The sequence below is a fragment of the Paramormyrops kingsleyae genome, chromosome 2, assembly GCF_048594095.1.
Source record: "Paramormyrops kingsleyae isolate MSU_618 chromosome 2, PKINGS_0.4, whole genome shotgun sequence".
Lineage (NCBI taxonomy): Eukaryota > Metazoa > Chordata > Actinopteri > Osteoglossiformes > Mormyridae > Paramormyrops > Paramormyrops kingsleyae.
The window spans coordinates 2,300,975-2,328,121 of NC_132798.1; the positions used below are offsets into that span (position 1 = coordinate 2,300,975).

Consider the following 27,147-nt stretch of genomic DNA (forward strand, 5'->3'; position numbering starts at 1 on the left):
CATAAGGGATAAAACACAATGAGGTGTGTGGTTATGTGAAAAAAAAATCTAAGAAAACTTGGCGTAATGCAGCCCAACATAAAGTGGAGGGCCACTAACAAGTTTGAGTTGATTATTTTCGTGTAACGGAACACCATAAAGTGGTATATCCCTCTTATTCCATAGATAATAGACTAAAAATAAGAATAGAATAGAATAACCTAAAATAGTCAAAGTTAATTTTACAAAAGAAAATAATTTCATTTAGCATTTAACAATGTTCCAGTGCGCTCTTAAAAATATAGACCCTATAAGGATAGAATGTCTGTTCAGGCTTCTCACTGGAAGTGGCTCATCAGATAAGTTACCATAGAAACTGTCAGCAGACAGGCGTTAGTTTCCTTGGTTTTCAAAACACAAATTCTTATTTCTGAGTAAAATGTCATACGGATATTTATATTTACATGTTTAATAAAATACTAAATTGCATTAATATAGAATGATTATTAGGCTGCTGGAGCAACCTGTACAGTTACATGAAAATAACCAGCACCCACATGACATCTCTGGACCAATAAGAAAATAGTGTTCAAGGTGTGCATATCTCTTCACCTGGAAAATAAAAGACCATTACTTATATATTAATAATTAAAACTTGGCCATTATAATATGTTTTTGTAATTATATTTGCAATGCAAAACATAAAGATTAAATATATATTGCACATTCTTTGTTTTTATTTAATGTTGACATATTGAAAACTGACCTCAGAATATTCTGAATTGCGCTATTCACAAGCCACTGAGAATCTGCATTACCAAACTCAGCCTAAACCACTACCGTGTTCATAAATGTCTGTTTAATATTACTCAGGTTAAAAATATGGAATTTTTCTACTTACATTACACGCTCATTCTTATCTTGACAAAGCTTGCTTGTGACCAGTGCATTTCTAAGCAACGGTGGTTGGGAGATGGATGGTCAGAAGGAAAGCCAATACCTTATTTGTTTACATGACTATAGCTTATTTTTGTGGTGTAACCTTACTTCTTACTATTATATTAAATCAGGGATAAATCTTCACAACACATGTAAAATATCTATACGGGATACAGTATTTAGTGGTTTCCTGGCTTCATTCATAATTTGTGCTCATGTGAGACAGATATCAAGCAATGCATGAAAAGGAACAAAACAATGAGTAAGGCCATCTCCTCTGTGTCCCTCGCAGGTCACAGAGACACGCACAGGCCCGCTGGGATGCAGCAGCTACGACAACCTGGACTCTGTCAGCTCCGTCCTCCTGCAGAGCCAAGAGAGCAAGCTACACTTGCAAGGTAACTCGGATCACTGCTGCAGTTCTGATAGCTAGTACTCACATTAGCGGGTGGAGCAGAGCTGGTTTTCTGCATGGGCCAGGTCCCTTCTCTGCATTTATATAGTCTACTCACTCCCTTCTTAATTGGCTGAAGTGCATCGGAAGTTCCCCAGCTTTGTTCACCAAACATGCTGTCGTTGCTTCAAAGGTAAACTACACTCGAGCTTTGATTTAGGGATGGCTGTCTTGACAACCGCACACAGTACTTTAAGAAACAGAAAGAAAAAAAAATACTCAGTTTGTACACAAAACTCTTAAAGGAGAAAATCTCTTGTTATGTAATTGGTATGCAGGCAGTAGCATTTTATACACCATTTGCAAAGATATATGGACATGAACCGAATAACTTTTTAAAAAGCAAATTTAGAGAGTTATTAGCAGCTAATAAAACAAAAAGATCAATGTCAAACTGTGATTAGAACATACATGCGTGATACGTGCAATTACAATTCTTTCAATAGACCTGTGAGCCATAGCAATTCAGCAATTGATGACGACGGTGATGATTATGATATTAGTCACATTGACAGTGGGTCACATTATTTCATTGCAATATTTCCTTTCCCCTTTATTGGATTATGATCTGGCAAACATTGTGAACTATAGAGCCATACATTATTTTTGTGTGTAGCTATAGCAAAAAATACAAAACAAGTGTATAGCTATCGCAAACTAACCAAAGAAAGCGCACTAAAGTAGCATCTGTATGCATGCAAAAACATTACCAAAACTGCTGAATAATGCGACATGCAGAACATATTTACCCTTGTGCATATTTATACATCACCCCCTTAAAGCTAACTGCATGCATTAGATACCCTCTGCTTGTACTTTGTACCTGCACAGGAATTGTCTCCTAATCAGCTAGTCACTCCTGGCTCATTCATGTTCCTCAGTCTGTAAATGTATCTGTCAAGCATTTGTTGTCATGGTTATGGAACATTTTATTGAAGCATTGTACAACTGTATCTGTGTGCATCATATTGTTAAAATGAATTTAGGAGCATGATGCAGCAAATTTCACGAATAAACAAGTAGTAAACAGGACAAAAGTTGAAACATATTTGAAATCATGGTTTATCCTCAGATAAAGTCACAGTAGTGGTGCATCCAATTTAAAGTATCGCTACTCAAATGAGGGAAATTATGCTTTCACTCAACTCCTACTATTGCAGTGCTGAAGTGACAATATCAACAGTATAGCAAAGTAAAACAATGGCATAATGACAACGAAAAAGTGACTCATTTATGATTGTTAGGTGAGTCATAAAAACAGCAACACTCAGTTAAGAAAACCATGCAGTTTATAAGAAAGCCCACAAAGTGGCTTAGAACAGCAAACAGATTTATCCTGAAAAACATCCCTCCATTATTATTTACTTTTTTATTTTTATTTTATTTGGGGAGTGGAAAAGTAATTTATAAGGAATATAACAGACAATGATGATAGAAGATGTATGCAATTACATTTTATTAAGTGTATGTTTGTAATCCTGCACCTACTATTTTGCATGAGGTATTTGCTTATTTGCTGCCTTCTGCTATATTTTTTGCTCAAAGTAGAAATCTGTTTATAAAATTTTACTTAATAAAATGATCAGCAGCTTTGAATGTTTTGCTGACAAAAAACATTAATAATGGAATAAGCCATCCATTTATCTTCTAACCGCTTATCTTTGTCAGGAGTAATGAAATAATAATTAAATGTTTCCATTACAAGATTAATGGAAATATAACTGCCCGGTAACTATAATTCCTTTTTGCACAATAACCTTTACTGATGAAAATGTTTAACATTTTTTGTTTTTTGCACATGTTTTGTGCAAAATTAAGGTTAATAGATACATCAAACACATTTGTGTTACACTCAACCACATTCAACACTTGTAAAAAATGCATGACAGACTCAGTATTGTGTAGATTGCTATTTTAATGGCATTTAAGGAACAAGTGTTTCTTCAACATATCAGTAAATTGTGTACATAAAGGCCTGATAGTGCACTTACAGTATAAAAATCTTACATTATCTGATGAATTTTAAGGATATCATGGTTGCCTTCCTTCAGATATTTTCACACTGTAAACACTGTTTCATACTTGTTTACATCTACCCTTTGGGAGACAAAAGAAACATGAATGACACTTGCATTTTTGTTCAGAAGACAAGGTCAACAGAGGTGAGATAGATCATTAGCACCCCAGCAGTGCAGTTCAAGACCCCAAAGTGAAATCCTGATTTTGTATTCTCTCTCTGGGGCACTCCATGGGAATCTCATATTCTGCTAGGTGGGTGTCAAATAGTGACTTAGGAGAGAACTGGGTTATCACTGGCAAGAGGTCAGGGAAAGATTTATGGTTTCCTTTAGCCGTAAGATCATGAGGGACGTGGATGTTACACAACGCAGACCCTATAAGGCTTTACGACGAGAGCTCTTGTGGTTTCACTAGTTTTCTGCATGCTTTTCCATTCTTCCATACTCCAATAATTGCTTTATGCAAAAAACAAATACCACAATACTGCCAGAAAGAGTACCACTATTAAATTATGTTATGTCTCAACAAAAGGACAGCCACTTTTTGAGACTTCAAAAAACTGTGAAATTGTGCTATTCCTACATCTTGGAGACAAGCTAACAACTAACCTTACAAAAGTATCTTTTGCAAGATATACTTAACGAAAAGTGTTTCAGGAAACGTATCGCAGCGTTAAGAGGCAAAACTTACAAACAACGTAGCGTTAAGATGGTTAACGGGAAACTCAAAATTTTGATTTGAGCCTTCTGTTCAATTGTTAGCTGTGCCTTTCTAGACTTTACAAACATAAAAATAGGAAATATTTATCAAACATTCTGACTCATCAGTCAGAATGAAGATCCAGCAGCAGAAGTGAGGAGCAGACAGTGCGTTAAACCTCTCACAAAGTCATCTGGGACAAGGCAGAAAAGTGGCTATTGTTTCGTTTATTAAGTCATAATCAAGAGAAGCCAAGAGCAGATCGAGTTCTGACATTTAGTACATAGAATTCCAAAACAAAGAGAATGTCAATGCACTAAAGACAGACCTGATGTGTCTTCCTCAAAACCAATAGTTTCAGCCTTTGTGGCTAAACAATGTGTAAAAAGCTATAACATACTGAAAAACATTCAGTTACATTTGTTTGAAGTATTTCTCTTATTTTATTGTAATAAAAGTTTAACAAACCAGTGTATTGTTTTTTGTTTTTTTTTTTTAAATCTGAGGGCCCAAACTTCTGGCCTCTAGCGTATATCATGCTCTTTCTCGGCTTCTGTGCTGGCATGATTTCTGGCAAATGAATACTTGGATTTTATGTCTTGTTCATGTTGTCTACTAATGTTTCCTCCAGATTCAGTGAAATGGTAGGAAATTCAAATACAAAAATACATCTTTATTTACTTAGTAATAATAAATTAAACATTTTATTTACATTGAGATGGATTTCTTGTATTTGTACTACATATAAATAAACAAAACAAAGTGCCTTTAAGATTGTACTGTAACTCTGCATAGGACAAGTGGGTTTGGAAAATGGATGGATAGAGTTAAATATTTATTCACCGACTCATTTACATATTCATATTACACAGTTGTGACGCTCGGCAAGAATGGAGCAGGCAGATCCCAATATGCGGGAGCAAGCGGTTTTATTATATAGATCAGGCACAAACAAATCCAGAGGGACAATCCAATCCGTTGTTATGCCGAAAAACGCATCTCTGCCGAAAAAGGCATCCCTGCCTTAGAATGCATGCCGGTGTTCAGGCAGAGGTCGAGTTCCGGGATGATCAGTCCTACACCGAAGGACGTGACGAGGAGACGAGAGACAGGAAGGAGCATGGTCGGCAAGGCAACGGGGCGGGACAGAGAAGGCAGGAAGGCAGGACACAGCAAGCAGGACGAATAGGGAGAACAGGAGACAAGGAGATTGCTCGGTAAGGCTCATTCAGAAAATGGCAACAATACTTCACGAGTAATGTCATGACAGCCAATCTTAAGTAAGATTGGTGTGCGCGTGACAACAGTAAGCCCTAAATATGCTCCCAAAATACTTTAATTTCATTTAATAGTTAGCTTAATACATTACCTTTAAAAAAATGTTTGATGACAGTATCGCCTAATGGATATTTGTCACACTAGCACATTTACAGTACAGTATACTAATGTTACTCCTACTAATTCATAGAACACGGCATTGGCTGCCGTTTTCTTTTGCATTCACAGTAAGGTAAAATCAGTAAACGAACAGGACTGTACACATTGACAGAATTCATATCCTCCTGAGACCCAAGGAAAAAAGTGTCCTTGTCTTTTGAGGAAATAAGACATCTTACAATTTAGATTTTTTCTAAGTTATTTTTAATTTGAAAACATGTCCACTTTAGTGTACAACAGCAATACATATGTTTCCTTACATCAGTGAAAAGATAGATGCAAAAACAAAATGTCCACTACAATGGACATAAATGGGTGGGGTCTCAGGAGTATATACTGTACGTAACCAAGGTACAATTTAATAAAATACGTAAAAGAAATGTACTGTACTCTACGTACAGACTACAGGTATTCAATCAATTAAAAATTGCGTAAAGACGTACAGAAAAAATAAGTTGTAAAAATACTATGTGTGCACTAACCATGAAAAAGAGAGAGAGAACAAAAATACAAACAAAAATATTTCATAAAGAACAGTAGTATGGGTACTCACCAATGATGAATATTGATTTAAGATAATGATGATTATGAGTTACCTGTGCAGTACGTTGAAAATATGAAAATGTTATGTACTGTATTGCCGGGATAGCAGGGGCAGGACGCAAGGAATCGGGGAACAAAGGGTTTAATCAAAAGGTAAAGACAAGCAGAAGAACGGAACAGGCAGCAAACTCAAAATGACGTAAATGACCGGACTTGAGAAACATACTTAAACGCAGACTTAAATACACAGGATTAATGGATGACATCCCACTACCTCAAGCTAAACCCCAGTAAGACTGAACTGCTGTACATCAAAGGCAATTCATCACCAACTCTTGACCTTACCATTACCTTTAAAAACTCTCTTATTGTCCCCTCAAAAACAGTAAGAAGTCTCTGTGTCATTCTGGATGACGAATTATCATTCTCGTCACACATTAACAACCTGTACAGGTCCCGCAGATACCTTCTCTACAACATTAGAAGGATTCTAATGGTCATCTCCAAGTTGGACTACTGCAACTCCCTTATGGCTGGTCTTTCATTGAAGGCAACAAGGTCACTTCAGCTGATCCAGAATGCAGCTGCAAGACTCATCTTTAATGTTTCTAGATTCTCGCACATCACACCTCTTCTACGGAACCTGCACTAACTCCCTATGGCTGCCCGCATCAGGTTCAAATCTCTAACACTTGCCTTTAAAGCCAAGACTTGAACAGCTCCTCCTTACTTGGCAACACTGATCAAGAATCGTGTCACTTCTCATCCTCTCAGAGCATCATACGCTGTTCATCTCGAACCATCAACACTTAAGAGGACAACATGCATCAAGACTTTTTGCAATGTTGGCTCCTCAGTGGTGGAACGAACTTCCTCTTGCCATAAGAATGGCCGAGTCCCATCCTGTCTTCAAGCGTTGTCTGAAGACACACCTCTTCAAGGAGAACCTAGGAGTCTAATACCCCCCTTACTGTCCACTCTCTCCATTAAAAAAAAATAAAAATCCACTAACAATCTTTGCCTGTGCACTCTTTTTCCTAACAAGGTTTTTTTATACAACGTTCTTAGCGGTAATTTGATCTTGACAGTTGTTAATTTTAGGTCTAGCTTATAGATCGAAGAACAGTCATGGACTACAAAGCACTGGTTATAAGTTGCTCTGGAAAAGAGCATCTGCTAAATGCTGTAAATGTAAATGCAATGACAGCAGCTCGAAACAGCTGATCACACGGGAATTCCACACGAGGTAGTTGAGGGGGCGTGACACATGGGAGGATTAGACGAGCAGGTCATGACAGTTCCAAAGGGAATAAACTTTGTGAATGGGATTCATATCTTGTAAAGGTACAGTACAGAAAAAGGAACGTTTCCATGCGAATGCCACATTTTTAATGGATTTTTTAACTGATTTATTTTGTATGTCTTGAACTTTCCCCAAAAACACAGTAGAATCTTCATTAACTAAATTTTTCTTACCAATTTTACACTTAAAAGCATGAAAACTTATAAATTACTATGAAAATTAAACATAAACACTTCTGTAGGGTTCTTCGAGGATTTCGCAGATGTGCGAAAAAAATCGCAGATGCAAATAATTTTGTTTCCAATGAAATTTTTGCGGATCTGTGAATTTGCAAATCACGAAGCGCGAATGCATGATGGCTGACTGTAACTGAGTAACACTGGACTGTGTAATGCTGATACACTGCTGTGGTAGGTGACCTACAGGGACATGCCTGTTATTTGGCACCAGCCCAACATCATTCGCAAGTACTGTGATATAGACGCCCCATTACATTTCAATCAGATAATGGCTGAAAACACACATGACTGAACTGGGAGGAGAAGGACAAGTTTTGTTATTATTTTACAGCTTTAGTTGAGTATGTGTCCCTGGCATCATTTGATGGCATGTAAAAGACTTATTCTTTTGTCCTATTTCCTTGTTATTGATTAAAAATGCTAAATAAGCACAATCGACTAGTACTATGATATTTGACATATGATCACTTAAAAGCTGTATGTGCTGTAATTTTTAATGACCATATTTATACTGACATACAGTGGTGACACTGCTGCAGGCCAACAGGAATCCTTGGTGACAAAGAATGTCTTCGCATTCCATGAACCTAGATAAAAGCATGCAGACACACACTGAAAATAATGATTCACAAGCTCAAAAAAAATAGTATTAAGTGGAATTGATTTACTTAAAATATAAGAGTATAAGCATTGTGTACTCATAAGTAAGGTTAATGGGCAGTAAAAATTAGGTAAGCTCAATACTTTTTTAAGTGATAACATGAGGGAAACCAGATGATATGCATGTGCTTTCTGTGAAGGTTCCAGAACACTTTGGCCACAACAGACATAACTGACAAAATTGTTACAAGATTTTCCAGTATGTTAAATTTGGCATTGTTTTGTATTTGTGCAGTATCGAGATATAACGCTGAGTGAGGTCATGTTAGCTTTGCATTTAGGATGGAGCTGCATGATACAGGAAAAACAAATTACAAATATTGTGATGTGAATTTTTTTGACAATAAATATTGGGATATTTCTAAAGCAAAAAATTAGTTGAATATTTACTGAAACCTAACCTACCAATACATAAAAGTTCCCCAAAAAACAGCCAGTACATCAAGGGGAACAGAAGCCAAACAATCCCTTGCTGTGTGGACAGGGAGCAGACATGTAAACAAACCTTACATCACCACTCTTAATACTAAATGAAACAGCACGGCCAGCTGCTAGCTTCTATAATCCCTTCACATTTTATGTTTTTATTCAGCTTGCATTAATAATATTACTCAATTGTTGTTGTACCCTATTGGTGTTCAGCCTGTACAGTACAGTGTCAGAGAAACCTTGGGATGATTTGGTCGAAGAACACAGTTCTTGAACATTATTTGAGTTCCCCAGAAAAAACAATGTACCGATTCTACAACAGCCTGATGGGGGAGGGGTGACCTGGTTCTTTCCTGTCTTGGTGACTTGTACTGTCCAGTTGGCTTCTACATCTTTGCATCTTTGCATCTCATATCTTATTCTCATTAATAAACATCTTGGCAGACAGAGCTACTGTTCTGGGTCACGTGACCCTCATCTTCATCATCCCTGCAATCAGCTCTGTAACTAACCCCCCCGGTGGCAGCATAGGTGTTAATATGATTACACATGGTGTTGTGTCCTATGCACCTGCTTACTCTGTGAAACCAATGCAAGGGTGCGATTCTGTACCAGCACTGTAATGCAACGATTAACAAAGACAACACCTATCATCCTAACCAGGAGACATTACTATATTATACTGTTTAATATGACGGAGTTTTAGAACAAACAAAAAAAAACATTTCTTCTTGTGACACTTTCTGGAGCCCTGTGACAGAATTTTTTCCACTGGCTGAATTTATTACTGAGAACTGCTGTGGGACTATTAGCATTCTCTGACCCGTGAATGTATACTTTCCTTTATTTTATTGATTTCAGTTTTGGTTTAGTCATTTAACAGCCGTACTGCTTATGGTTTTGTTTCACTGATAGCTGCCCTTTTATCCACAGGAACTTTTTTCCTCATCTTGTCAATTGCAGCATTATAGCTATTAAGAGTTACGCAAACATGCATTACTCAGATTATAAAGTGGGTCATCACTTACGTAGATTTATAATCACTAGTGCCAGTGTCGACCAATAGGCCAAGGACAGTGGGCCACTGCCCCATGCAGGATAAGTGCACAGGAAAGAGTATCACTGGCAAGATGAGTACAGTGGCAGTGTGACACAAGTGGGCAGCTGAATGGAAGATCAGTGTCCGGAAATGCATGGTAGTCCTACAGTAATGATTGTGCCCACTTGGGGGAAAGCAGTAATCTCCAGGGCAGAGAAGTGTTGTTCTGTGAGGGTACAGGAGAGGTCACCTACCTGGGAAGGGGAAATCTGGATCAGAAGTGTGGGAGCAGGTTTAAGCTTTCCGGTCAGTAGTCCCCATCCTGTTCGTCCTGAACTTTCTGCTCCATGCTGTAAACATGCGGATTGGACACTCGCTGTAAGGAACAGGAGGTAGAATAGGCCAGCATGGACGAACAGGGTGGGGGACTGCCTAGTCGCAGCTCCTCTGTCAAAGCTCTCTATAGGCCACACTTCAATCCTGAAATCTTCATCCTAATTCTATGTGTGAAGCTTCTCTGCTGTACGGTGCTTGCATGTGAGAATCTGTATTGGTACACTTAGGTGTTGGCAGTGTTGTAGACTTATTCTCTGTATTTTTAATTGGGCTAAGCTGCCTGGCTTGTAAGTCATTAATAAAAAGAACAAAAAAGAAAAACTAACAGCTGCCATAGTAGTAAATGGAATTGAGTCTGCATGCGAATATCCATAATGCAAAACAGCAATCAAAATCAATTGGGATATCTGACCATTTTCTTAAGATAGCTTATTCAGTTTAAAGCTGTGATTTGTACTGGATTGAAAACATATATCTGCAAGGAATGACTGAAATAACGGAGCCATAAGAAAGTTCCACGTTATTTAATTTGCCGCTGTTGTATTGTTTCACTGTAGACAGTTGAGTACCTCCCGTTTTCCTGTTAAATCGGTTCATTCAAACAACATGCAATTTCCACCAACCCTTTGGATAGCAGCCTTCAGCCTGCATGCAGGAGCAATTGTCAAGTGTAATTTTCAGCTGTTAGAGTAATTAACATCCTGATTTTTTAGGAAGTTCTTCTGAAGGCAATTATGGTCTTCAGATGCCTGCTAGTTCAGTACTCTCTCTATAACTCACACTCCCACACAGATGTCAGATGGATCAGAATTTCATTGTATGCACAAACCCTGGAAACACCTTCATCAGAAAGCTACTATCCTAACTTCTATGGTAGTACACATATGTAATAGAATATCTGAAGCTTTACTAAATAAGTATTTCACATTAAAATATTTCACTAAAAATACCATTAATATTCTTACAAGGGAAGAATCTTTATACATATTGATAGTATTTCTTTGAGTGTATTTGGTATTAAGAAGGATATTGGACAAGGAGGCAAGGCAAGAAGGAATATACATATGATGCAATAAATAAAGGAGTTTTGGTAACATTTCATTTGAAGGGGCACAAGTAATGTAAAGTACACTCATTTTTAATTAACTCATGTTTTAATTAACAGGAAACTGTTAGTTACATGCTGATCTCAAGTTCATTCATCAGTAATCTATCATGGTGATCCATGTATTTCATGCAGTTACTATATTTGTCCATGATTTTAATCGATTAGAATACTTGTATTTGTAGTTGAGTTTCTAAGTTATCTGTGCCCCCTTAAGCAAAGTGCTGTCGGAGCAATATTTAGATTTTTTTTGTCTCCATGACCTGAAGACAGCTTAGAGGAAACATGGCAACTCATGTGTCATGGCTGTTAGTTTGTTCACAGTGCTGAGTGTTTTTATGCAAACAGTTTTGGTTAAGCACCTCAGTCAAGGTTGCTACAGTAGAGCACTTTCTGGGATTGAACCAGCAACCATTCCCTTGGTTGTGAGTCTGTGTCATTAACCACTTCAGCCTGTACAAGGTGGCACAAGCTTGGGGTACACCCAGGGTGTTAATCCATCTCAGAGTAACTTAAGAGATGAATGACAGGGATAAAATCCACTTATAAGGAATACACACAGCAGATGTGGGATCTGAGACCCCAATGCACAAAATGTCAGGCAACAGTGCAACTCACTGATGTGAATGCCACCCCCTTTTCTTTCATATTTAGTCACATAAAAATCTTCATTTTGAATGTATATCCACTTGCTAATATATTTTTCTGTTCCCCTTTAATGATTGTAGTTTTTCTATTTATGTTTTATGTCTCGGACAATGAGTTCCATTCTTCTTTTATTGTTTCAGAAAATAGTTTTTTAGGGCACAGATATTTTCTAGTTGACTTTAATAGCATTGCTTATATGAGGACTAGAGTGATAATCATTGTATTCCCCATGCAGGTAAATACATACCAGTCCCCTGCCATTGCCACTTATACTTTTTCATTAACACGATAACTCAAAGAGTATTTGATGGATCTTTTTTGCAGACTTGGCAAATTTTATCAGTAGCATAGTTGATCGGTGAAATTTATCTTTGGGAAAATGTCAAAATTTATCATAGGAGGATTTCAATTAAAGTTCGATTTTTAATCATTTTTGGGTATGTGGGTAGATTGTGAAGTTTAGGCTTGGGCAGTATTTTCGAAATATCTTTGTTACTGAGTGGTATTTTCGTTCGGCAAAATTTATTGTTCATGAATCCCCGACTTGCTGAAATTTATTGTGGGGGGAATTAAATTATGTTACTTAGCCCTAGTCCTAGTCAGAAAGAACAGGTGCAGATATTAAGAAAAGTCACAAAAAGTTGGGGTTTTAATAAAAATTGATGGAGAGGCGGGGAGATTGTGTAGCATGGGCTTGGGCAAAATTATGGTAATATTTTCAGTTGGGTGGTATAGGAGGAAAAATGATTAGGTGGGGGAGAAGATGTGACAGGGCCATCCAAATAAAACATTGTTGTCATTTTTTTTTCAGCTTCTTTGCTATTTCAATGCATGCTCATTTTAAATATTCTGGTGTCATAATAAATATGTTTATTTCCAAAGTTAAAATGCTAACATAACTTTTTGGTTGTTTCCTACTGTATCGTTTCGTTTCTACAAGTTTGGGATCTGGTACATTATACAGATGTTTCAAAATTCTATTCAGATGAATGTTATCACATTTCATTAATTCATAGAGATTCTCAGTAATCCAGTGGTAACTGCAGGCCTAGGTATTCCACCAACATGCTTTAAAACACGTTAATTTTAAACTGATGTGCTGAAAATATATAATCTGATATTTTAAACATCATGCCCTTTAAAGGTGCATCACAAATACCTATTCTGCTGCAGCTGCACTGCTAGTATTTGCTACTAACCTCCAGGAACTTTTGATCTACCATTGTTGTAAAAAAAATGGTTCATTGGGGTGAACAGAACTGATGTGGCTCTCTTGCTACATGGCTCCGTTCACAGCTAAAGTCAGGCATTCAGTTAGCATCTAAAGGGGAATTTGATAGAGGGAAAGATGAAAAATCATTGTAACTGAAGTGGGGCTTTATTGTGAAATGCGAAATAACGTTCTTTGGATCGAGGTGCTACATATATACATGAAGTTCATGGATAGACAGGCTGGGGGGGGGTGGGGGGTTAGGCTAACAACATTAGCACACAATATAAAGTAAATATTGAGGAAATGTTTCAAATGGGCAATGATGGAGCAGCAAAGTGGTATTTAGGAGTAAAAAAATTAAAAATGACAAATAAATACAGAATGAAATAACGTGAGAAAGTGCTGATGGTCATTGCAGTTAGTGAATTTACATGAATTATGGAATTAAAATGCAAGTAAACACCTTGATCAGGTTGTTCATTGTAAATGTAGCCATAGACATCTTATTTCACTGCACTGTGCACACCAAAAACGTTTCTGTTTATGACACTGTTCTCAAAACACAAAATGAGATGTTTTTATTATTATTATTATTCATAATCTATTTGGCAAATGGCTCTACAAACAGAAGCTGGAAAACCTTGAAAAGTGCACTTAATACCTGAAAAGATGTTTTTAAGGTATTAGCCTTCAGCAAACAACAAAATGTTGCAAAAGAAAAATATATTTTTAACATGAGAACCCTTTGGCAAAGTTTTAAAACAAAATAAACCAAGTAACAATGATTACTTACCTTTTCCTTCTATCAAATTCCCCATGAGACATTAATTGAATGGTTGGACTTTAGCTGTGAATACTACCATTCTGTGTAATGTTGCTCACATTACTTACAAGGAAGGAATGTTGGTCTCTATGCAAAATCTTTAATACAACCCTAATTTTAACACATGATAAAAGTAGGCCTCTATTGATAGAAATAGTATTGTGTCATCCTACATCTCTTCTTGTATTAGTTTATACATTCTGAAGAAAATAACTCCTTTGTTGTTAATATTTTGTTCATATTTGAAGAATGAGCAGCATAATGTCAAGGTTACAGTCTTCAGTCGTAATGTGTTTTAAATATCTGTGGATTTTTCCTGCACTTAGTCTTTATGACTTTCAATCTACAAGGTAGATTTTCAAGGGGTGGAAAATGTCATTTTTATGCAAAATTAGTGAAGCTGATGCCTCACCATAACTGAATGTCCTGTTCAAGTTGCATGCTTTACTGCATTATTGAGTTAAAAAAGTATTATTTAAAAAATCTGTGTTAGTGAATAGAAATAATTACTCCTTTATTTAATCAAAGTTCATAAGGCATTCCAGGGCAACACTGTGCATCCCAAGCATCCCAAGCAACAATCCCATTTGTCAGAAAAATATGGAAACTTTACCCTGTACAGGAGCATCTCTACATTTCTGGTGCTTGGAAAAATAAAGCAAACTTAAAATATGTTAAAATATGTTAATCTTAAAAACAGCTCTTCTATAAGCCTCTGTTACATGAATCCTTTCTGATCTACATTTTGTGCTATTAATACAACAGGCATAATGATGTTAATTACTGCTATTACTATCACACAGTATATACTGTAGGGTTTGCAAAGTATCCCAATGCTTTTGATATAGCTAATTTTAGGCTTACAATGGAATAATATAGATTTACCGTCAGATTTTTTGCGTAAGTACGAGTCAGAAAGCATGTGTATGTGTGTGTATATACTAAAGCAAAAGCAGATGCTACAAATATCTTCCCTTCACAGTACGTAGGTGTGTTACAGTAAATTTGGCGAAAATAATTTTGTTAATATTATGAAATCAATAAAACAATTGAGATAAGCGCCAAAATCTAATTTAGCATTTATTTGAAAAAAGTTAAGTGCTAATGCATTAAATCAGAAATTATGGCTCTGTCACAAATTATGATAAATGCAGCTCCTGGTGTCATTTTTGTAAGTCACTGGGAAACAGCATTACAGCTAAATGTGTCTCTGCAGTTTCACACAAATCAAAATTTCATACATTAAGATAAATTATTATAGTCATTAAAAGTGGTGAAGAGAAGGCATTAGACCATTGTGCTTGGGAATGCTGCAGTATGTCTATACTCTTGCTCATGAATCAAATTTCACTGATTCAAACACTTTTAATAGTACGAGCAATTACTGAATGAAAGAGAGGTAAGACTTCATTTTTTTTCACCCTATTATAGCCTTTCCTGTAAATATTCAGTGGGTTACCTATGCAGACTGTCTTCACTAATATAGAATCAAATAAACACTTTCGCTTCTAACCGAAGGGATTGTTCGTTACTTTTTCTTCACCCTATTATAGCCTTTCCTGTAAATATTCAGTGGGTTACCTATGCAGACTATCTTCACTAATATAGAATCAAATAAACACTTTTGCTTCTAACCGAAGGGATTGTCCATTATTACAATTAGAACATGTGGCAGTCTATCCAGCTACATTAGAAAGAAGATATGCAATATTTTACCCTGGTAGAAGGATGTGTGATGTAAACCATTTCAAAGTATCTTTATTGTTGCATTTTTTCTTAAAAGTTTTACCAGACTGTTATATCAATATAATCTTCATTTAATGCAGAAATAAAGAACTATATTGGGTTCACAAACTTCTCCAGCTACTATATATAGCATATTTGTATTAGTTAAACTTTTTAAAATTATCACAGAAAACATGATTATACTAATCGTGTTGCTCCACATCATTTTATTTTAATTTTTTATTTAACCTTTATTTAATCAGGTTAATCCCTGGTTTTGGTTGGTCAGATTCCAAAATATGGCTACAGTACATGACTGTTATTCGTTTGACACACCCATATATCTTACTTCCAATAGGTCTCCAGGTAATTTTCCCTGAATATCTCCAAGAGAAGTTTGTGCAATCTGCACTCAGCTACATCATGTGCAACGGAGAAGGCAAGTATGTGTGCCGTGACAGCCAGTGCATCTGCCAGTGTGATGAAGAGTTCCCACAATGCAACTGCCCAGTCACCGATATCCAGATCATGGAAAATTCCCTGCATGGAATGATGGATACATGGGCTAACACATATAAGGACTTTGAGAATTCAGGTAAGATTTTGGCCCAGACTTCCTAGAGTAAATGAAAGGAATTCTTTTTCAGAAATATCACTTTACTATGTATCTGTCCAATTATTATTAGGTGCTGCGAAATTGATGTTGACTCCTGGCCAGTGTTTCCCCAGCATGTCTTTTGTCTCACTATGTGTTCAAGTTTCCCAATGACATGTTTACATAGAATAATATAGGAGGCTGCACAGAGCTTTTAAAATGAGGGTCATGTATGTGGATTTCTGTGAAAAACAGATGAGTAGAAATGCAACTGGACTTTTTCCTCATAATATGATTGGTTTTTTGATGACTCCATTATTCCACTGTATCTATATCTATCCTATATCTATATTGTACATACAAAGCATTGGGGAAGCAGTGACACATTCTGATTATTTCAAGAGAAAACATCATTTTGTTTAAGACTTGCAAGCAATAATAATAATAATAATTATTATTATTATTATTATTTATTTTATTATTATATTACTAGTATTAGTAGTAGTAGTAGCATTAATAAAAATTACAATTTTATCAAGAAAAGGAGGAAAATGTTTGTGGCAATGTTAAAATGATGTGTTAAACTGAAAAATTACTTTACACTTCATTATTATTCTCTGAAGGTATACTGCTTTCATGTGGTAAACTGAGGCAAACTCAGGAAAGTCAGTGAAACTGCAATGTAGGTACAAAATGAAGGGGGAAAAAGTAAAAATTACAAAAAAATTACATTCCGTATATACAGTATTCATGTTAGACTTGTTTTATCAGAACAATTAGAATTGTAAAAATACAAACAAAACAAACTGTTTCATTTCCTTCTCCGTTTAAATTTATTTTATTACATGGCAAGAATTAAAGATAAAGTGTAAATATAAAATAACTTTAAAGGAATCATTTTTGACTTGATATCATATTGCATTGAAAAAAATGTAGTATTTCATACATATAAACACATAAACCATACAAACCAAAAATAGCTGATGGGTCAGTGCATTGTAATTCAGTGAACGCCGTGTGCTTTATATGATTCTGCATATAGAGTCTGCGTATGAATTTGTTTCAGGCCAATAAGTGATACAGCTTAGTTAAAGTCACAGCACTTCTGTTTTATAGGAAGGCTCTTGCAGTTATTCATAAACTCACAGCAGCCAGCTGTATCATGAAGCATGCGAGGCAGACCTCAGGCGAGAAATGGGAATTTCTGTTTCTTACACTGAACCAGCATACTGGGAATATAACATTTTTTTTCTATTATTGTCACTGTATATAGAGCAGTGAAATGTCATTTAGAAGGTGCATACTAAACTAAACTAAACCCAGAACTTGATGGATAAGAATTTTTTATGGGTTATATCTGGATATATAGAAATGTAGCAAACAAAGTGGCACCCCCTCATGTTTAATGTAAATAATTCCCCCCCCCCCCCCCCCCCCCACCAAATATATAAAGCGAAAGCATTTGATTTCAGTGGAGTAAAAGCAAAACATTTCTTATTGCAAGTAGCAAATGTATTTCTGTTGCGTTAACGATGTAACGTTTGCTTTCTTTTGTGGTTTGTAACAAAAAAAACTCACTATAACCCAAATGCTACTTTACTATCCAATATCAATGCCCTGCCAGACTGTGCTATAGAGAGAGTGAACTTCCCACTACAGCACAACATACACATACCTTCGCCATTAAAAAATACCCTCGGTATTTTATACTTTTGAAAGAGATGCTTGCTTTACAATTGGATCACAAATTATATAGATCCTTTGTAGTGTCTGCTCAGCTGACTCGCTCTGTTCCTCTCTCCCCTGCTTTCCCAGATGAATTCAAGTCATTCCTGAAGAGGCTGCCTTCAGCTCACTTCCTTTCTGTGAACAGTGTGCACCTGCTGTGGGGGAATGATTGGGACCTGCAGGCTCGCTATCGACAACTGCAGAGCTCACTGGAGGTGCAGCGTTTGAAGATCCAGCGTGCTGCGCGCAAGCTCTATGGCCTTAGCATCCGCTGTTACCATAACCCTAACCACCAGATGCCTCGAGAAAGGTGAGCTTCGAACAAGAGATACTGTATAGTCACAAAGCACATGTAAGACACAATAACAGGATTGAATAACAGATATTTGCTATAATGGTAAGAATAAAACCCTTGAACTTACTAAATAGCCACTGCACCCCAAATCCCTGTAAGGTTGTCCATGTCAAAAATGCCAATATTTTTATCCAGACATTGTTTATATATACAAGGTTCTCACCAGGGGCGTACCTAGAACCAGACTGCTGCACTAAAGCCCTGGATATTTTTCTGTTCCGAATGGTGGGACCCTGGCTTAACTTAACATTACTATGACATACTTTCCATGAGTCTGATCATTTGGATGTTTGAATCTGATCCTTGGCTATCCCATGGCCGCTCCCACCACTATTCTCTGTACCTCTGCAGGGCTACCGCTCAGGGCTGCATTTTTAAAACACTGTGGTCAAAAGCATGAGCCCCATAATGGATCATGGTTATTGGAGTTGACCTACAGTAGGTGTCCTCAGTGGTAGATACAGGCATGCTACCATTCAGCTGTCACATTTTGATTCTCAGCAAATGCACATACACACTCGCCCCGACTACGTTCCCTGATATTTTCAGGTTTTTCAAATACTTAGTAGGAGATGAGAGGCAAAACTTCTGTTGACATTGTAATTAACTCCATTAACCTAAGTGCACAGTTATTTAACTGTGTTGTAATCTGTACAAAGTGCGAGATCACCACCATTTGCAATCAGGCAGATCAGCCTACTAACAGATAGTTAACTATGTAAGCTGGCTGATGTTAATAGGTAAGAATAATAATTTTAGAGTCAACTTTTCCACAAAATCAGAACCACGATAAGCTTAGAACTGATGTATTTTAAACTAAACAGATGGACAAAATTTTATAATTTTAAATCTTGACTCATCAACATGGTTCTCTCCTTATACTACAACCACCCCTGGTCCTTGGTGAAATGTGATGGCTGAAGTGTACTGCACAAATGCAGTGACCCTGGGCCCGTTAATCCTATAGATGACATAGGCGACACAGGCTGCCAACTTCTGAGAGGGCACCAATTTGACCGGCAAAGCCTCAGACCGCTAGGGGGAGCTGCTGATGCTTGCCTTGGGCACCGCGTTGGCTAGGACCGGTCCAGAATGTATCAGTTTGCTTTCCGGGCATATTTATTCAGAACAGTTTGTATTTAGTAATGTATAACTGGAATGTAGATGTGGGAATTTAGATAAGCATGAAATTAAATAAAAATGCAAAGTTGGTCAGGCTTCTAAAATCTATATAGCCATTTCAAATTGTGTAGTCATTATCCAAACTACTGGTATGATGTTGTGGTTCTCATATAAATTCTAAGAGTTCTAAATAAGTCTCATTCTATACATTTCTTATAGTTTCCTCTGGTGACTTACAGGACTACAATGAAATAAGGCCAGTGTTTATGTTGTAATTATAGTTTTTGATAATGACCAGAACAAAAATTTGAAGGCTGCAGAAAGTTGTATAACACTGCTTTAGGAGGATGTTGCACTGTAAAGGGAAAGTAACACCAGCCATTCTGGGAATAGGATTTGTTGTTACCTTGCATTGCAGGAGCAGCGCAATGACGCAATGTGAGAAGGGAAAAAAAACGAACAGATTTGTTTACAGAAGGAGATGCTGGTCACATCTGTTGAGTGCATTTTAAATGGCAGGCATTGCCTGCAGCAACAGCAGGTGTACGACCCGGTATTCAATCCCAAGGCTGGCCATTAGCTAGACTTCCCCCTCTCCAGGGGCCAGCACTGTGCCTGGAAGGTGTGAGGAAAGATTCAGGGTGCTTAGTGGAAATTCATCGCACTACCGGTAGCTACAGTAGATGGCCTCATAATTATCCTGAGCAATCAGGCAATGTCCTCCTAAGCCCTGAGAGCACAAGTCGAGATTAGTGCATCTCTGGAACTGTATGGATTCTGGAGTACATGTCTTTGTGACAAACTGGCATGCCTGCTGTGCCAGTGTTCACAATAATGAAAAATATATCGATGCCTAAAAAATACTATGACAGAATGTTATGTTGCACGGCTTGCTTGTCTTCTGGCTTGCTTCTCTGATTGCGGCTGGATTTGTAATTGATCTGCAAAGAGGCACAAAATTCTGTACAACATACATGTAGGCATTTGTCTTTAAATGAAGACCACCTGTAATTTAAATGAAGACCACCTGAAAGAATATTGTAACATTACTTTGGTGCTTGTAGCATTAATTTGTTTCCTATTTTGAAAAAAAATAATAACCTAATATCAAAGAAAAGTCATACATTCAAGCAGGAATTTTTAAATTGACCTCATATTGACCTCCTAAAATGCCATTATACACACAATCTGTGCAATCACCAAACCTGTTTGGGTATCACAGTTTGTGATGGGATAGATTATGATGTGATGATTTATGATGACATTATGATAGTATTGCTATTTATGAATGCAGTCTACTTACAGTATAGTCATTCTCAAATCTAGGGTCAGCAGTCTAGAGTCACCCTGTCATTTTGTGGTATAAAAGATAACATGCCACTGCTTGCATGTTCTTTGAATTAGAACAACATAAATAAGCTTCTATTTATTACAAATAGTATTGGCTGAAATGTTATGCATTTAAATATTATGTGCATTCATAGTGCCATAAACCTAGAAACATTTACATATATAACATACTCAGTATTGTATGGATATCTAATGAACACTTACATTCACTTACATTGAAGTATAATTATGATAATAATAGGCATAATATATGCTTACACAAGTAAGCATCTTTCATTCATTTACAATAAGGAATAATGCAATATGTATGATTTGTTGTGCTGCTACACATATAACATTTGTATCCATCCATTGTCCAACTTGCTTATCCTACTGGGTCGCGGGGGGTCTGGAGCCTATCCCGGAAGCAATGGGCATGAGGCAGGGAACAACCCTGGATGGGGGGCCAGCCCATCGCAGGGCACACTCACACACCATGCACTCACACATGCACACCTAAGAGCAATTTAGCAACTCCAATTAGCCTCAGCATGTCTTTGGACTGTGGGGGGAAACCGGAGTACCTGGAGGAAACCCCACGACGACATGGGGAGAACATGCAAACTCCACACACATGTGACCCAAGTGGAGACTTGAACCCAGGTCCCAGAGGTGTGAGGCAACAGTGCTAACCACTGCACCACCATGCCACCCCTAACATTTGTATATAATTTAGAATTTATACATTTAACAAATTGTGTGTTGTACTTAATGAATACAGAATTTTATTTGTTTCTGTAATCTGTATGAACAAGAATGTGGAGAAGCCAACAGTTTATGACAGATGGAATTTGGCAATGTATCTATTCAGGCCATGAAGTGCGTGATAATGAAGGGCTCTGCCTGCCTGACAGCGGCCTGCTCCTTTCCAGTATCCGCAGAAGCTAGTATCGTCACAAAGGCTCATCACATCTTAATGACCTTGATCACAAACTGTCATTTTAATCAGATATGACTACTTTGTCACCCTGTCATATGGATTTACCCATATGTAATTAAAGATGAGTGTTGGATGTTAAAAGGCAAAAATACATTTTGTGTATTCACTGTGACTCTCACAAAAACCCCATTTTAAATATTGATGGATGAATCCAGTCTGTATCCTCTATAATGTATAACGATAAGAAAGATTTGTATGCTTTTGTTGACTAGTTAAAAAAATGGTAGCTAGTTTTCCTCAGATGCGTCTTCTGGAAGCAGTAAATGTCCGGTAATAATGGCATATTATTCTCTTCTTTCATGTTTTGTAGATCCCTTTTGCAGTGGCTAAACATAGTTCAGTCCTTTCTATACTGTAATGAAAATGGATTCTGGGGGACTTTTTTGGAGAGCCAGCAGACCTGCGTGTGCCACACAGGGGTCAACCTTTGCCAAAGACCTGTCCCCTGTGTCATCGGGGGAAACAACAGCTGCGCCATGTGCAGCCTGGCCAACATCTCGCAGTGCGGCTCCTGCAATAAGGGCTACAAGCTCTACCGCGGCCGCTGCGAGCCCCAGAACGTGGACTCAGAACGCAGTGAGCAGTTTATCAGCTTCGAGACAGACCTTGACTTTCAGGACCTGGAGCTGAAGTACCTGTTGCAGAAGATGGACTCACGGTTATACATACACACCACCTTCATCAGCAATGAAATCAGACTAGACACTTTCTTCGATCCGCGTTGGCGAAAGCGGATGTCCCTCACGCTGAAGAGCAACAAGAACAGGATGGACTATCTCCACACGATTATCGGGCTCTCCATGAAGATCTGCCAGGTCCGCAACAGCAGCATTGACCCAATGTTCTTTGTTTATGTCAACCCTTTCAGCGGAAGCCATTCAGAAGGTTGGAATATGCCTTTTGGGGAACATGGATATCCCCGTTGGGAGAAGGTACGGCTCCAGAATACGCAGTGTTTCAATTGGACTCTACGTCTGGGAAATCGCTGGAAAACCTTTTTTGAGACTGTACACATTTACTTGCGCAGTCGGACAAAGCTTTCTACCACTCTGCGCAATGATACTGGGCAGGGACCAGTTGACTTATCTGACCCCAACAAGAGGCAAATATACATCAAGATCTCAGATGTGCAGGTGTTTGGCTATAGCCTGCGGTTTAATGCAGACCTGCTCCGCAGCGCTGTCCAGCAGGTCAACCAGTCCTACACTCAGGGCACACAGTTCTACTCTTCATCCTCTGTCATGTTGCTACTCTTGGACATCAGAGACCGGATCAATCGCCTGGCACCACCTGTGGCCCCCAACAAGCCGCAGCTGGACCTCTTCTCCTGTATGCTAAAACATCGACTGAAGCTCAACAGCAGTGAAATGATCCGTGTCAATCATGCACTGGACATGTATAACACAGAAATTCTGAAACAGTCTGACCACCTGACAACCAAACTCTGTTAAAAGAAAGTTAATTATATAAACACAGAAATAAACATGGAAATATCTTTCATTTTAATTGAGGAGTACTTTTTAGAATGTGCTTTCCTCTTTTTCATGTAAAAAAAAAATTTGTAAATGTAATTATTTGACAATACTAAAAATAGCTGGAGAATTAAGAAAAGAAATCATTTAGCAGTGTAATATAATTGTTGAGCATGTCTGTTATTTCCTAAAATGGATATAAAGGACAAATTAAACATCTGGTGAATAAGAGGCCTTGAATTTATGTTTATTTAATGAGTTAAATCTTTTTTAAGTGTTCTTAACTCAAAGAAGAAATTATATATTTTAGGAACACTATTTCATGAGTATACATTCTTAAAGGGGAATTATGCCAACTTTTAATAATGTGATTCTTCCTAGCTAGCAAATAAATGCTATGAGAATCACTTCTTTAAGTTTTTCCTAAAGTGGGCATCACAATGAGCAGTTTCATACAATTTCCTGGGAGAATTTTATTATTTTCCATTTTATGCACTAACTTTTTATAGCTCCAAGGATTACTGGGAAACAATATTTTGAACTAGAAATTGTTGGGGGAGCTAATTTAATGTAAATATCATATCATGCCATCTTATCATTAAGTAATATAAATGCAATGTAGATTATTCTGACTATTAATAAAATGGATACATTGATTTATAGAAGATCGTATGGTATACATAACCCAGGTTATACCAAGGAAATCTTACAATGTACACAATGCGTAATTATTTTCTGTCCATTGAGGAAAAACTAAAATGCAAATGGCAGTGAAAAATCTTTTTGCTGTGTATCTATGGTCATTTGGGTATGTAGCGCATCACCTGCTGAAATTCTCCTTTACTATGAAGAGGTTTAAGGGTGTAACAGATTTTAAACAAGTTTTATATTTGAATATCTTGGGTGTGCTATTCAAGTTAGCTTCACACTGATAAGCCTTCCATTGAACAGGTCAGTTTTCTGAAAGCTGATAATATACAATTAAACGTATAAAGGCACCCTTTCCCCATCTAATCCCCTTGCATGTTTCAGCTGTGGTGTTACTATGTTACTTTGTCACAAATATGCAATATTTACAGTTGTAACTCTGAAGATATCCAATTATCTGTAATACTGGGGCCAGACAATGAAGTAATTTAATTGTCAGTTTATTTGGGCAAACACAAATCCAAATGAGCAAACATATGGTTCAGCCTTTAAAATCAAATCATGCAAAACCATATTCAAACGGCTCTCTTGGTTGCTAATCTACAGATAACTATTTTGCTTTGAGATTATTCTAGTAGTGAAGCTTGCTAACAAGTATCCATGATTCAAAAATTGATATTCATGAGATGTTTTGTATGATTAATGCAAAAATAATTAGAAAAGAATGTATTACTGCATTTGCATTATGAAGCTAGTATGCATTAATTACCTAAAATCTTTGGTTATGGATCACAAAATACAATTTTTTGTAGTGTTACCCACCAGATTTCATTATCCAAATATGAATTACTTAACATTTAATAGAATGTAAAAGATTTCTAAGATAATACATTCTCTTGAAATATGAATGCAAAATATTGAAAACCATTCTGCAAATAACCTACAACTGATGTCAGTTGCAATTATCACTCGAAAAACATCAAAATGTTGGAAAGCTGTTACACCCTTTCTATGCTAGAATGATTAAAATTATGTCACATTGATAGGTTAATCATAATCATAGAACTGCTGATTTTTATAATTTTTTTTCCTGTATTAAATTAAGTATAGGGTGTCTATATTTTTTAAAGGTGTCCACAACCCCAATATTCTGCAACAAATCATCTAACAATTTCATCAAAGAAGAAAAATATCTTGGTTTGGTTAATGCAATTACTGCAAAGTGGTGGGACATGATGAGACTGAGTAATTCTAGGTGGCCATCAAATTCAAATTCAACATTTTTTCAGAGACTGGATACTAAGGCCTGAATCTTGACAATGAAGGTTACTCTTTCATTGCGTTATCATCATACATCATACAAATATCAGTTACTTGAGAATTGATAGAACAAAAAAAAACAATTCTGTCAATGATTACTCAAAATAATACCTTCTCTTGAAGTGTGAACGCAAAACACTGAATCGTTTTGACATATTGAAGCTACCCCCCCCCCTCCCCAACTAGGCACATGGTTAAGTAGTAAAAGTAAGTGGGTGAACCCCACCACAAATTTGCACTGGCTTTTCAGCTGGCAAAATCTAACAGAGTTGACGCCCCCACCAGAGAAACCTATGGAGAGGGACCCTGGACAGTCCACCCCATGGTCAGCAAATCTACCATGGGGGACCTATCTGTAGAGTTGCTGGACCCCCCAAAAAATTATTTTCGGCTACAGGACTGCTGGTGATGAAATTAAAAATAAGAAAAACAATATATCACAAATTAGCAAGGAATAAATGCATTAATGAAACAATTACAGTTTGAAATTAACCTTAATATCTTGGAAATTCCAAATATATATATTTGAATGTATAGAAACTTATTTATATCTTTATGTTATTGCAGCTGGTGAAGGTACAGTAACAGTAACTTCTGAAACTTGGATGACATCAAATGTATTCATGATTTTAAGTAGTACAATGGGAGGTACAGTAAATGTATTACAGAATGCAGCTGCGAGCGATTTAAGGTATTTTGACATGATATATGATTAAGTGCCTGTTACTCACTCCTTTAATAATTTATTGGAAGACCAAAAGATGTCTCTATCTGGTGTTCCTCCAGGAGAAATCACAGTGAGCCCAGATTAATATTAGATTATGCCAGAAATGGAGGGAAAGAGTTATTATCTTATTCTCAAGTGGTTCAATCAAAATTTTATATAAAAAGTCCTGAGCAATGCTTCAGTGTCTTCCAATCTGTGAAGGCAAATTTTGTAGCAATTTATTGTAATGTGCATGTGTAAAAGCATTCTTAATATAAGATCATTGAAAATAATGCAAACATATTATACAAACATAATAAAATAGGTTTTTTTAAAAAACTGGTAATTTATACATGTCCTTGTATAATCGCAAATGCCAGGCTTTTAAAATTCTTATATTTACCAGAATGAAAGGCATCTTAACAGCATTACTTTAGGAAAAAAAATAGAATTCTCCCCCTGATTTTTCTTTCAATCTTGAAATGATTTTACTGCAGTGTACAAATACAGATTCTACTGTCTCGAAATCTCACGGACAATACACTCCATCGTGTGGCAGGACCTGAGAGCCTTCATCCTGGCAAAATATTCTTTAAATGTATTAATTTACATAATTTAAGTGTATTTACATATACAAGAATAAGATCCTTGTACAATTGCAACAGTTACATATATGAATATATTTAAACTGAATTTTTAAAAGGAAAATCTAATGTCATAGCTATCAGTAACTTGTCCTTGTAGTTTTTGCTGTTCTGTTCATCATGGTAGTACTGTACATTTCTTCAAATAAATGTTTCAAAATACAGTTCTTTCATTTCTCATTACAATGCCATTGTGAATAAAGAACAGTGTGGTCTTGGGAGGGAGCGTCAGGTTATTTATTTTTTCCACCTGTTCCACATTCTGTGTAATGTTGAGACTTCCTGTCTTTCTGGTTTTATTTTCATGTTTACTTACTTTCCTAAACCTGTTTCCCCCTTAAAAGGACATAAATAAAAAAATTAATAAAGATGTCATTCCATGCCCAACCCTGTGTCTCGTGTATCATCAATATTTTCAATACTCATTTCTTATTTTTTGGATGAACTGTGTTTTACTTGTCAAGAATATATAATCATATAATCACATAAAACAATAAATTCTGATTATCTGGCAAGTAGGGATGTAACGATACGATTCTGAGTTCACAAAACGATTTTCTCACGATTTTTTAACAGAATGAGCTGCAGGCAAATTTATTCAAAAAAATTCCTTTTTTAATTTTTCTAAACTGTGCAAG

General features: G+C 36.7%; 1 protein-coding gene across 1 annotated transcript in view; it reads left to right on the forward strand.

The window, feature by feature from the left end:
• The window catches only part of LOC111842678 (BMP/retinoic acid-inducible neural-specific protein 1), a 65,712-nt gene extending 38,862 nt beyond the window's left edge, over positions 1–26,850 (forward strand). The window contains exons 5-8 of the mRNA XM_023809557.2: positions 1,211–1,316; positions 15,949–16,185; positions 18,001–18,223; positions 22,030–26,850. Of these exons, the coding sequence (XP_023665325.1) occupies positions 1,211–1,316; positions 15,949–16,185; positions 18,001–18,223; positions 22,030–23,170 (1,707 nt within the window). The 3' untranslated portion in view covers positions 23,171–26,850. The remainder of the gene's footprint in view (positions 1–1,210; positions 1,317–15,948; positions 16,186–18,000; positions 18,224–22,029) is intronic.
• The last annotated feature ends 297 nt before the right edge of the window (positions 26,851–27,147 follow it).